General features: G+C 42.9%; 1 protein-coding gene across 3 annotated transcripts in view; it reads right to left on the bottom strand.

Moving 5' to 3' along the window:
* ZNF571 (zinc finger protein 571) overlaps positions 1-12,846 on the bottom strand; it is a 29,397-nt gene extending 16,551 nt beyond the window's left edge. Inside the window, exons 1-3 of one of the 3 annotated variants that reach the window (XM_023229209.2) lie at positions 12,801-12,846; positions 6,606-6,692; positions 3,880-4,006 (exon numbers count right to left, since the gene is read on the bottom strand). In XM_023229209.2, coding sequence (XP_023084977.1) covers positions 3,880-4,006; positions 6,606-6,614 — 136 coding nt within the window. In that variant the 5' untranslated portion in view covers positions 6,615-6,692; positions 12,801-12,846. The other 2 variants (XM_023229208.1, XM_023229210.2) reach the window with 2 other exon arrangements.
* Between the last annotated feature and the right edge of the window lie 38 nt (positions 12,847-12,884).

Raw genomic sequence — 12,884 nt, 5'->3', positions numbered from 1 at the left:
AATAGACATTGATACCTGAATGTATTTTACACTAGCCACTATAATTATTGCTATTCTGACAGGAGTTAAAGTATTTAACTGACTAGCAACCCCACAGGGAGGTAATATTAAATGATCTCCAGCTATATTATGAGGTTTAGGCTTTATTTTTCTGCTGACAGTTGGAGGCCTAACAGGAACTGTTCGAACTCATCAGCAGACATCAATCCTCATGATACATACTATGCTGTAGCACATTTCTAACATGTTCTATCGATAGGTGCAGTCTTCACCATTACAGGATTTATTCACTGATTCCCATATTTTCAGGTTATACACTCAACCTCAGCCAAAATCCATTTTGTATTTGTAGGTGTTAGCCTGACTTTCTTTCCACAACATTTGATTTATCAGACATGCCATGACAATACTCTAACTATATTGATGGATATACAACATAAATACCATCTGCTATGGTTTGGATGTGGTTTGTACCCACCAAATCTCATCTTGAAATTTAGTTCCCAGTATGGCGTCTTGGGAGATGGGGTTTAGTGGGAGGTGCTTGGGTCATGGGGGCTGGCTGCCAGAGAACAGATTAATGCCCTCCCTCAAGGATGACTGAGCTCTCACTCTACTAGTTCTCAAGAGAGCTGTTTAAAAAAAAAAAGCCTGTCACCTTTCCCCTCTCTCACCATGTGATCTCTGCACACACTGGCTCCCCTTCACCTTCCATCATGAATGGAAGCGGCCTGAGGTCCTCACCAGAAGCCAAACAGACAGAGGTGCCATGCTTCTTGTACAACCTGCAGAACCACGAGCCAAATAAACCTCTGGTCTTTATAAATTACCCAGCCTAGGGTATCCTTGATAGTAACACAATATGAACTAAGACACCTATTACACTTGAATTAGTTTCACGGTAACACTTTGAAAAGTGATCAGCATGTATGTTTAAATACCAAAACTAAAAAATCCACATAATTTTTTTCAATAATTCTAGCACTGTTTACTTCAATTATAATTTTTGAAATATGCCTATTCTTAAAATCCATCACCAAAGAACACTGAAGCCTTAAAACATGAGACCCCGTTGGGAAAAAGGCAAGCCAAAATTTATTTACATCTTTCACTATTCCTACAATATTAGGACCATTTATTTATATTCTAAACATTTCATTCCCAAACATCACGTTTCCTATCCCCAATTGCCAAATCCATAATAGTCTCTTTTCAACAATGATTATCACAACTTGTACTAACATAATAATACATAACGTCAAAGGATGTTATTACCAATAACACCTCTTAAAGCATAATTTCAAGCAACCGTCCTTTTTGACCACCACCACTTAAGTTACCAGATCATTTACCTTTATACCACCCCTCCAGCTTTCTTCCTTTCTTTCTTTTCCCTCCTTTCCTTCCTTCCTTTCTCTCTCTCTCTCTTTCTTTCTTTCCCTTTCTCTCCTTTCCTTTCCCTTTTCCTTTCCTTTTTTTTTTTTTGGCATGTGCCATAATGCCCCGCTAATTTTTATTTTAAGTAGAGATGAGGTTTTGCTGTGTTGCCCAGGCTGGTCCTGAACTCCTGGGCTCAAGCAATTCACCCACCTTAGCCTCCCAAAGTGCTGGGATTACAGGCTTGAGCCATCATACCCAGCCTACCACCATTTTAAAGATTCTCCTTAGAAAACAAAACAAAACAAAATAAAACAAAAAGTTCTCCTGATTCTGTGGTTCACCCTGCAGTGGACAGGAGCTGCAGCGAACAGAAGCTGCAGGGTGAACTATAGAATCAGGAGAGTGGTAACACTTCTCAAGAGGTATGCACGCTTCCTGTCTATACCTTTTGCTTTTCTTTCTCTCCTACCACCATAATTAACATTTTGCCATATTTCCTTCCTAAATTTGTTCCATGGATTTTTGTAGTTGAAATAATACTGCATATACAAACTGTAATCACATTTCTTTCCCCTAATTATTACAGTGTTCTTAAAACCTTCTAAAATATTTGTAAACTCTATTTGTAACTTTGAGGGCTCCTCAAATGGGCTTTCAACAGTTCCTGGTGAGTTAATTCACTGTCCCACTCTAGTTTTTATTGTTGGCTTACTTCTTTCTCACTCTCTTTTAAATACTCTCCAATGAGGTTTTTGTTCCTCTCGTTTCCAAACCCACCTTGTCAGGGTCACCAACACCCTTCATCTTGCCAAATCCAATAGCCAGTTTTCAGCCTTCATCTTACTTGAACTCTTAGCGTTATCTCTCTGAGTTAACTGCTTCGTCCTTTTGTCAGTTGGCTTCCAATACACTGCATTCCTTCTTCCTAGGTCACAGGTTACTCAGGTTAGTCCTCAACTTCCTTTGCTAGATTGTTCCTGACTGAATGTTGGAACACCCCATGGTTCAGTCCTTGAACTGTACCTTGCCTTCCATCCAAACCAATTCACTCCATAATCTCATTCAGTTCCTTGGTACAGAGATTAATCCTGTATTTATCTCTTCAGTCCTGACTATTCCCTCCACCCACAGGCTTCCAAATGCTTATCTAACTTCACCACACGGATATCTAATGAGCATATCAAATACATAACTCTTGACTTCCTTCTCCAGCCTTCCAAACCCTGAAGCCTCTATTGCCAATCTTCAAAATAATTCCATTATGAAGGTATTAAATCTACCTTCAAAATATTACCTGTTTTCATCACCTCCACATATTAAACCCAATTCCAAGTCACTGTTATCTCTAGTGTGAACTTCTGAAGTAGTTCTCTCATTAGTCTTCCTGCTTTCATTCTTATCCTCACTGTCCACATAGCACTCAAGAGTGACCTTTAAACAAAGATCCTTTACTTATCTGCAAAAAAATCAGCCAGGGGCTCCTGATTGCACTTAGAATAAAATCTCACCGCTTGCAACAACCAACAAGGTCCTACATGATTTGATCTCTGCCTATTTCTCTGACCTCACCTTGAATTTCCACTTTCAGGAGCCACACTGGCCTTCTTGCTGATTCTCAAACAAGTGAAGCTCAGCTTCTCTCAGGATCTTCTCTTCCCTCTGCCTGAACACACATTTCCCTGATTTATAGCCAACTTTATTCAGGTCTCAATTCAAATGTTACCTCCCCAGAGCTATCATTCCTGGTCCTCCTAACCTATGAACACAGCAAAGTCTCAGCAGGTATGTGCTGGCTAGAGATACTTATCCAAGTTTAACTATAAAAGAGCAACTGGGAAAAAACATAATTGGAAAAATAGATAAAAGCATTGTCTCCAAAAGAGACCAGACCAAAGGTAGCTCCCTTATTAAGACAAAAATGGGATGTAAAACAGAAGAGTGGCAAATGGGAGTTGGGAGGGAGGTTCCACTGGGAACTCACAGACATAACCTTCCTGCTCTCCCTATGTCTCAAGCCTTCTTTCCATAGGCCTTTGAAGAGAGCTTCATGCAGACACGTCAAAGTGCTGCCACCTACAGATCACCTGTATTATTAGCAATAGCTGACCGTGACCAGCCCTTATTCACCTGAGCTCTGTCTTCTTGTCATGGTTCTCATCAACATCCAGGGCTCCTGTCCTTGCTCTAGTAAGGAAAATACATTTGGCTTAGGGACTACATATCCAGCTTAAAAGAAAGGAAATGGTATGGTCATGCTAGGGGATTCCCAGATTCAAATCTAGTCCATTGGCCATCAAAGAAGGGAGACACTGACAGGAAGAGACAGAGAAAGATGTGACAGTCTAAAGGATAAGAGATAAAAGGTACACAGTGGAGCTGTCCATTTCTACCTCTACTGAAACGTAAGCCTTTCCTCAGGGAATGGAGATCAGAAATTCACAATGAATGAGGCAGAAATTATGGGGAACAAATTCTGAATATTATGTAGGATGATCTTACCCAATGAAATCAGGTTGCTGTAGTTCTCCAACATCACATCCCTGTACAAGTCCCTCTGAGCAGGGTCCAGGCATTCCCATTCCTCCTGAGAGAAGTCAATGGCCACATCCCTGAAAGTCACCAACAACTGAAACAACAAATCCATTACTTGTGAAAATACAGCAATGATTCTGAAGTGAAATGAGAAGAAAATGGAGGAGGTAATTGAAGGAAGCAAGTAACACTTTTGTGTTACTTTTTTGTGTTGTTTTCAACAGGAAATTGGTTGCCTAAACCATAGTATTAACATGATTCTCTATCATTCCTATTGCCACAGATAAAACCTCCTTTGTACAATAGAACAATTCCATTATCCAGAAAGGTCTGAGAATTTAAAACGCCAGATGTCCAGATGTATGCAGTTTCTTGATTAAATAAAATACTGCATGCATTTATTTCACAGCAAATTTTAACTGCACAGCAGATTAGGCTTTCAACGCCTCAATGACTAATATGCTCTCAATGAATACAAGTTCTTGCTCTCCCTTCTGCCTTTAAAGACTTTTAAAAAGATGAATTTTTTCCAATGTTTACCAAATCCCTAGGTTAGAAAATAAAATTTGAATATAACCTAAGAATTTTTTGAAGACTCAGATTCATCAAGTTATTATGTCACAGAATAGAATGGACATATGATATTTCCATTTTATGTACAAAATGATCTGCTTATTTGGGAGTATTTGAATTAGACAAATTCTCTAATGTCTTTGAGCTCTTAGAATCTATAATTCTTGAGAGTATGCATCTGGTATTTTTTTTTTTTTTTTTTTTTTTAGACAGAGTCTCGCTTTGTCGCCCAGGCTGGAGTGAAGTGGCCGCATCTCAGCCCACTGCAAGCTCCGCCTCCCGGGTTTACGCCATTCTCCTGCCTCAGCCTCCCGAGTCGCTGGGACTACAGGCGCCCGCCACCTCGCCCGGCTGGTTTTTTGTATTTTTTAGTAGAGACGGGGTTTCAACAGGTTAGCCAGGATGGTCTCAATCTCCTGACCTCGTGATCCGCCCGTCTCGGCCTCCCAAAGTGCTGGGATTACAGGCTTGAGCCACCGCGCCCGGCCGCATCTGGTATGTTTTATTTGCTCCTATTTTCCCTGTTCCTAGGCTACAGCAAGGTACTGGATGCCAGTCCAGGCACAGAGACATCACTCTGAACTGGTACATTCCGGGAAATCCCAAGGTGAACTTGACTATGATCATCCTCTCTCATTGGTTCCTGGGCAAGAGGGTTGTGGAAGGCAGAATAAAGGTCCCCCAAACATGTCCACAACCTAATCCCTGAAACAGTAACAGTACTGACTCAATGTTAAAGAAAAGCTTGCTTGCTTAAATATAATTATTAGTTTGCTTGACTTTGTAGATTATTCAGTAAGAACAGTCTCAGGAAAACAGGACCTTCAACAGAGATAAGAGAATTAAAATAAGCAGACTAACAACTCTGGGAATGGGCTGATCGGCCTGATAAGAATAGGCTGACGGCACCTACAGAAGGCCACAAAACACTGATCAAGAAAGCAATGACCAAGAAAGCAATGAACTGAGACTGCACATTTCACAAGAATGTTTTGATCATCATTTTTCCTAATTTCCCTTAAAAACCCCTGATATGGAGACAGAACTCAGTGGTCTTTGAACACTAGTTCACTGCCTCCCCTGGGTTGCTGGCTTCCTGAATAAAGCTAACCTTCCTTTCACCAATGCTCATCTGTTGAGCTTTCAAGTGGCAAGTGGTCTGGACCTGAATTTGGTTACAAAACCTATGTATACCTTACCTTACATGGCAAAGGGGACTTTAGAAGTGCAATTAAATTAAGGATCTTGAGAGGGGGTTATCCTGGATTATCTGGTTGGGCCCAATGTATTTATAAGTGATAGAGGGAGGCAGGTGAGTAAAAGAAGGAAATGTGATGATGAAAGCAAAGGTCAAAATGTGATTGCTGGCTTTGAAAACGGATGGAAGCCACACCCCAGGGACTGTGGACGGCCTTTAGAACCAGAAAAAGATAAGGAAACAGATTATCCAGTCCTCTAGAACCTCCAGAAGGAACATGGCTCTGCTAATACTATGATATCAGCCCTTTCAGACTGATTTCAGACTTCTGACCAGCAGAAGTATAAATCATAATTATACTGATTTAAGCCACTAACTATAGTGGTTATCAGTAACAGCAGCAACAGGAAACTATATCAGGAACAAGAGCCCTTCCTTCACAGGAACCTGTTCCCATTCAATCTTCAAGGTTTCACAGAATATCTTGCCACACACTGAGACTAGGAACATCCAACAAAAAAATGCTGTCACTTTCAAGTGGAAAACGCAGGTTTGTAGAGAAGATCAAACTTTGTCATGTGTCACATTCAAACACTCATCTCTACCTCACCAAACCGTTGTACTAACGTGCACCATTCTTAAAAGGAGGTATTTCTGTTCCCTCAGAGCTCTGGGCAGAAGACTATGCCTGTGGACAATGCAGAATTATCTGCTGAATGAACATCTAAAAACTGTTTGGAGAGGGGAAAAGCACTGAGAAGAACTGGGCTCTTTGCTACTATTACTCACTAGAATGGGAGACTTTGGCAGCAGTTCCCTTAAGGGACCAAACAAGGCAGGAAATTCTGGGATAAATAAATCTGGTGTTCACATTACACAACAAAATGATTGTACTTCAAGAAGGAAAGAAACAGCAACTCACGTGGGGCATGGTTTTTTAGAACTGTCAGAACTGATGGATTTTCTGAGTTCCTTTCCTGGAGGTGTGCAAAGTCCAGAGAAGCCAGTGCTGGAGAAGGAAAAAAAGCCACAAGATTACAGTTGGCTCGCAGCCCACAAAATAAAACTACTTAGAACTACCTTTACTTCTCCTCTTTTGGGAATTTGGAAAAAATCTCAGTCCTTCCACAAACCCAATGGAAGCCAGCTACTGCAGAAGGGGTTCAGGCCAGACCCTTCCTTAATGTCCATGTTGAACAGGACCCTAGGTGCTGTTACTTTCCCATGGCATCTTCACCTCCACAGTAGAACAAGGGCATGCCCAGGGAGCCCCCCACCATCCCCCTGGACCCAAACACAAAGTGAGGTGCTTTGCTCCCAATCTTAGGAAGGCGCTTCAGAGACCAAAATGTGGCCTCCTTTCAGACATCATGAACATCAGCTAGACTCACAGACATTTTGACAGACACATCAGAGTCAACAGATCCAAAACAGTCTCATCCCACTCCCCTGAATCTAGTTCTTTCTTGCCTGTTTACTCTTCCCTATAAAAGAAAATTCCTTTATGCCTGACCTTTGCTCTGCTTGCAGATCTTACGGTTGTAGTGTTCTTCCAATTACAACACCTCTTCCCTTACTGCAATGTTTCTATGAATAAATAGTCATTCATTACCTAAGTCTGGAGTTGTTTATTTCATAGGTTGAATAACTTTTGTAGAATAATAAAACAAACTATGTTAACTATAATGTAATTCTCCAAGCCATGGCACACACAAAAGCACTGAGGGTCAAATATGAACAACATTCACATGACAGCCAGTGTGGGCGCAGCACGCCGCCTCGTGCAATATGACTTCAAGATTGAGCAAGTTCTCCAACTACAGCCATCTACTTGCCATAGTTTTGTAGCACTGATCCTTTTTTTTTTTTTTTTTGGTAGCATCGATCTTGCATACATGTATAATCCATGAACTTAACATCAGTGTTGCTTGTGTGATACCAAGAAAACCCGGTAAGAGAGCAGGTAAATAATTAAGTAAGATTTTGTTTGGTATAGTTGAGCGTTGAAGCGCCAAAAGCCACTGTACTATCTAAGATTTTGTCCTCCCCACTAACCAGTTTTCAACTCCGTTGAGGCAATATCATCTTCATTAAGGATACATGGGTTGACTGCACATGGTGGCTCATGCCTGTAATCCCAGGGAGGCCAAGGCAGGCGGATCACTTGAGGTCAGGAGTTCGAGACCAGCCTGGCCAACATGGCTACTAAAAATACAAAAATTAGCCAGGCATGGTGGCGCATGCCTGTAGTCCCAGCTACTTGGGAGGCTAAGGCAGGGGAATCACTTATACCTGGGAGGTGGAGGTTGCAGTGAGCCAAGATCACACCACTGCAATCTAGCCTGGGTGACAGAACGAGACTCCATCTCAAAAAAAAAAAAAAAAAAAAGAATCCCATGGGTTAAAATTACATCTATAAAATGATATAAAGATGTTAATCTCTGCAAGTTAATAAGATATTTGATACATGATATACAAATTAACTATGACACCAATGAAAATACAAGTATGAAAGCAGATACATTCCATTTAAATTCAACAAGCAAGAAAATTAAAAAGCAAGAATTGGAAGAAAATGCCTGATAATAAAGACAGCAGAGATTTCAAAATACCACTCCTATCATTAAAATGTTGGATACCGTAAAAAAGAACGAAATCATGTCCTCTGCAGCAACACAGATGTGGCTAGAGGCCATTATCCTAAATGAATTAACACAGAAGCAAAACCAAATACCACGTTATCCTTTATAACTGGAAGCTAAGCACTGGGTACACATGAACATAAAGATGAGAACACTGACACTGGCAACTACTACAGCAGGGAGAGGAGGAGGAGGGCAAACGATGAAACTTACCTACCTATCAGGTATCCTGCTCACTACCTGGGTGACTGGATCATATCCCAAACCTCAGCATCACACAATACACCATACAACAAACCTGTACATGTACCCCTGAATCTAAAATAAAAGTTGAAATTTTATTTTTAAAAAGTTGGATACTGCATATGAAGGGAAAGAAAAGATTAACAGAATAGAATCCCTGATCTCTGGGGAAAGGTGGATTATTCAGTAAATGTTATTGGAGAAAGGTAATATTGGAACCCCATTTTATACCACATACCAAAATTAACTCCAAATATATAAAATATCTAAATATTAAAAAATGAGGCCGGGCGCGGTGGCTCAAGCCTGTAATCCCAGCACTTTGGGAGGCCGAGACGGGCGGATCACGAGGTCAGAAGATCGAGACCATCCTGGCTAACACGGTGAAACCCCATCTCTACTAAAAAAATACAAAAAACTAGCCGGGCGAGGTGGCAGGCGCCTGTACTCCCAGCCACTCGGGAGGCTGAGGCAGGAGAATGGCGTAAACCCGGGAGGCGGAGCTTGCAGTGAGCTGAGGTCCCGCCACTGCACTCCAGCCTGGGCGACAGAGCGAGACTCTGTCTCAAAAAAAAAAAAAAAAAAAAATTAAAAAATGAAATTGGCAGGGAGTGGTAGCTCATGCCTGTAATCCCAGCACTTTGGGAGGCTGAGGCAGGTGGATCACCTGAGGTCAGGAGTTCGCAGCCAGCCTGGCCAACGTGGTAAAACCCCGTCTCTACTAAAAATACAAAAATTAGCTGGGTGTGGTGGCAGGTGCTTGTAGTCCCAGCCACTTGGGAGGCTAAGGCAAGAGAATCATTTGAACCCAGTAGGTGGAGGTTGCAGTGAGCCAAGATCATGCTACTGCACTCCAGCCTGGGCGACAAGAGCAAAACCCCGTATCAAAAAAAAAAAAAAAAAAATCATAAAAATGCTAGAAGGAAAAATAGACTGTGTCCTTCTTAACTGGGGACACAGTTAAGAGGGGAAAATTCTGTGTCTCACAATCATATGAATAAATGTTACTATATTTAAAAATTGCCTAAAAGAATACAAACACAGACAAATGACAAAATGGGAGAAAATATGCACAACTTAAATCAAAAACAGAGTGTCCTAAAATCCAAAGAGCTGTATTTTAAAAAATCAAGAGAAAACAATTAAAAGAAAGATAGAAAATCATTATTTAAAACAGGCAACAGATAATTCATAAAAAAAGAAAAGTCAATGGCCATTCAACATTTAAAATATGTTAATCCTCATTTAAATAACAGAAATTCAAATTGAAACTAAATTGAGAAGACTTCTGAATCCAATATCATTAAGATCCTATTGGATTAAATTCCTTGAAGATACACCTATCAGACCTGGACATAATACAAAAAGCAACTAACTGAAGGTGCTGGCCAATAAACTGAAGCAGTATTCCTGCAAAAAAAAAAAAAAGCAAAAATTAGCTGGGCATGGTGGCGTGCACCTGTAATTCCAGGTACTTGGGAGGCTGAGGCAAAGAATTGTTTGAACCCGGGACTCGGAGGTTACAGTGAGCCGAGATCGCGCCACTGCACTCCAGCCTGGGCAACAGAGCGAGACTCCGTCTCAAAAAAAAAAAAAAAAAAAAAAGCACACTTGAACTGAATCACAAGGAAATATCAAACACATACAAACTGAGGAACAATCTACAAAGTAACTGGCCTGTACTTTTCAAAAAAGTCAGGATCACAAAGGATCAAAGAAAAGTCCAGGAACTGTTTCCGATTAAAAGAGACTAAAGAGATGTTTTAATTAAATGAAATGTTTGATCCTAGATATGATTTTGAATTGGACGCCAGATAAGGGGCAAAAAAGGCTATAAGGGGCTGAGCGCAGTGACTCACGCCTGTAATCCCAGCACTTCGAAGGACAAGGCGGGCGGATCAAGAGGTCAGGAGATCAAGACTATCCTGGCTAACACAGTGAAACCCTGTCTCTACTCAAAAAAAAAAAAAAAACACAAGCCGGGTGCGGTGGCTCAAGCCTGTAATCCCAGCACTTTGGGAGGCCGAGACGGGCGGATCACGAGGTCAGGAGATTGAGACCATCCTGGCTAACCCGTTGAAACCCCGTCTCTACTAAAAAATACCAAAAACTAGCCAGGCGAGGTGGCGGGCGCCTGTAGTGCCAGCTACTCGGGAGGCTGAGGCAGGAGAATGGCGTGAACCCGGGAGGCAGAGCTTGCAGTGAGCCGAGATTGCACCACTGCACTCCAGCCTGGGCAACAAAGCAAGACTCCATCTCAAAAAAAAAAAAAAGAAAAAAGAAAAGTTTCCGGCCAGGCGTGGTGGCTCACACCTATAACACCAGCACTTTGGGAGGCTGAGGCAGGTGGATCACGAGGTCAGGAGAGTTTTTGTTTTTTATGTTGGTATAACAGCATTGTGGTTATTTTAAAATATAATGTCTTTTTGGTCATATATGCTTATAGGAGGATAAAATGACTTTGAAATACTACAGGAAAAAAGGGAGAAGGACTGATACAAAGGTATTTACAAATGTTTTTAATTACAGCTAGGTGTTGAACATGTTGGGGTTAGTATTATTCTCTATCCTGCTTGAAAATATCCACAATAAAGTTAAAATTGCAAAAGTCTTCAAATTTCCCTCCAGAAAGTACAGTTATTTTTCATCAAAACCTTAGACCAGGCCAGGCGCGGTGGCTCACGCCAGTAATCCCAGCACTTTGGGAGGCCGAGGTGGGCGGATCACGAGGTCAGGAGATCCAGACCATCCTGGCTAACACGGTGAAACCCCGTCTCTACTAAAAATACAAAAAATTAGCCGGGCATGGTGGCAGGCACCTGTAGTACCAGGTACTCCGGAGGCTGAGGCACGAGAATGGCGTGAACCCAGGAGGCGGAGCTTGCAGTGAGCCAAGATCGCGCCACTGCACTCCAGCCTAGGCGACACAGCCAGACTCCATCTCAAAAATAAAACAAAAAAACCTTAGACCAGAAAGGAGTGTTGTATCACTGGGTGGAAAGGAGAAATGTAGTGTGGCTAGGGAGTAGAGCTAAGCTGATGATCCCATCCCAGGAGCATCATTTATGGGGTGCCTAAGGACCAGTCACTAGAATGGCTGGTTCTTCCAGGAAAATGTTGCTGGAAGTAGAAAACGTTTCGAAAAGGAAGAAATTTGAGGTTAGAAAGAAAATAGGAACTTCACACAAGACTTTCAGAAGTGCGATACTCTTTTCCTCTGGGTGCCTCTCTTGGAAAACGCAGAACAGAGAAAAGAAAAAAGAATCATAGGCCGGGCGTGGTGGCTCAAGCCTGTAATCCCAGCACTTTGGGAGGCCGAGACGGGCGGATCACGAGGTCAGGAGATGGAGACCATCCTGGCTAACACGGTGAAACCCCAGCTACTCGGGAGGCTGAGGCAGGAGAATGGCGTAAACCCGGGAGGCGGAGCTTGCAGTGAGCTGAGATCCGGCCACTGCACTCCAGTCCGGGCGACAGAGCGAGACTCCGGCTCAAAAAAAAAAAAAAAAAAAAAAAAGAATCATAGAACATCAGAGCTCTCGGAGCAGACAAAACAATTTAGGATCACACCAACCTCTAGAAAAGGATTAGTCTTCCCCTCAGGGCTCTCAAGCTAGAATGGGACATCTTTAACAGTGGTCTTCTTCCTAAGACACTTCCTGGGTAAAGCCTCACTATCAGGGAAACTTCAAAAAGAGCCTCTTACTCTGCAAAGGAACTGCAGCAGCTGTAACCGCACGATTCTCAGCTGGCGTAACGCTGTCCGTGTGTCACACGATGAGTACTGCGGCACGGGAGGGGCCAAGGGCTAGGAGCATTACCAGGGGGCAGGAGAGCCCACCCCGCGGCCGCACAAGCGCACACGCACACGTCCAGGGCGGAGGAACACTACTAGTAACAACCGCCTCTCTCTCTAGGCTCCCTATCCCAAAGTAATGGTGCCGATTTTATCCCCGGACAGGGGCTCCAGGCGCACACTCATAAATTCGAAGCTAGGAACACAACCAACAGCACCACGCCCCCGCCGCTCCCAGAACCAAAGTGACGGTGCCGACACCCCTCCGCATCCGCAAGGCCGACTTCCATAAGTAATCAGCCTAGAGCACCGTCCCTTTCCTGTCAGCACCGAGCCCAAGTCAGGACACCGGTATTCCCAGCACCATACAAGAGCTTCTTTTACAATGCGCCAAACCAGAACCAGCGAGCGGTTCCCGGTGAGGCCGCCCACTCACCCGCCCGGCGCAGACAGGCTGCGTGCGTCAAGACGTAACAGCGTAGGTGTACGACGGGGCGCAGCGACGCAGGGGCCTTCGGGA

This window comes from Piliocolobus tephrosceles, chromosome 21, assembly GCF_002776525.5.
Source record: "Piliocolobus tephrosceles isolate RC106 chromosome 21, ASM277652v3, whole genome shotgun sequence".
NCBI lineage: Eukaryota > Metazoa > Chordata > Mammalia > Primates > Cercopithecidae > Piliocolobus > Piliocolobus tephrosceles.
This window is presented reverse-complemented; position numbering and strand designations above follow the sequence as displayed.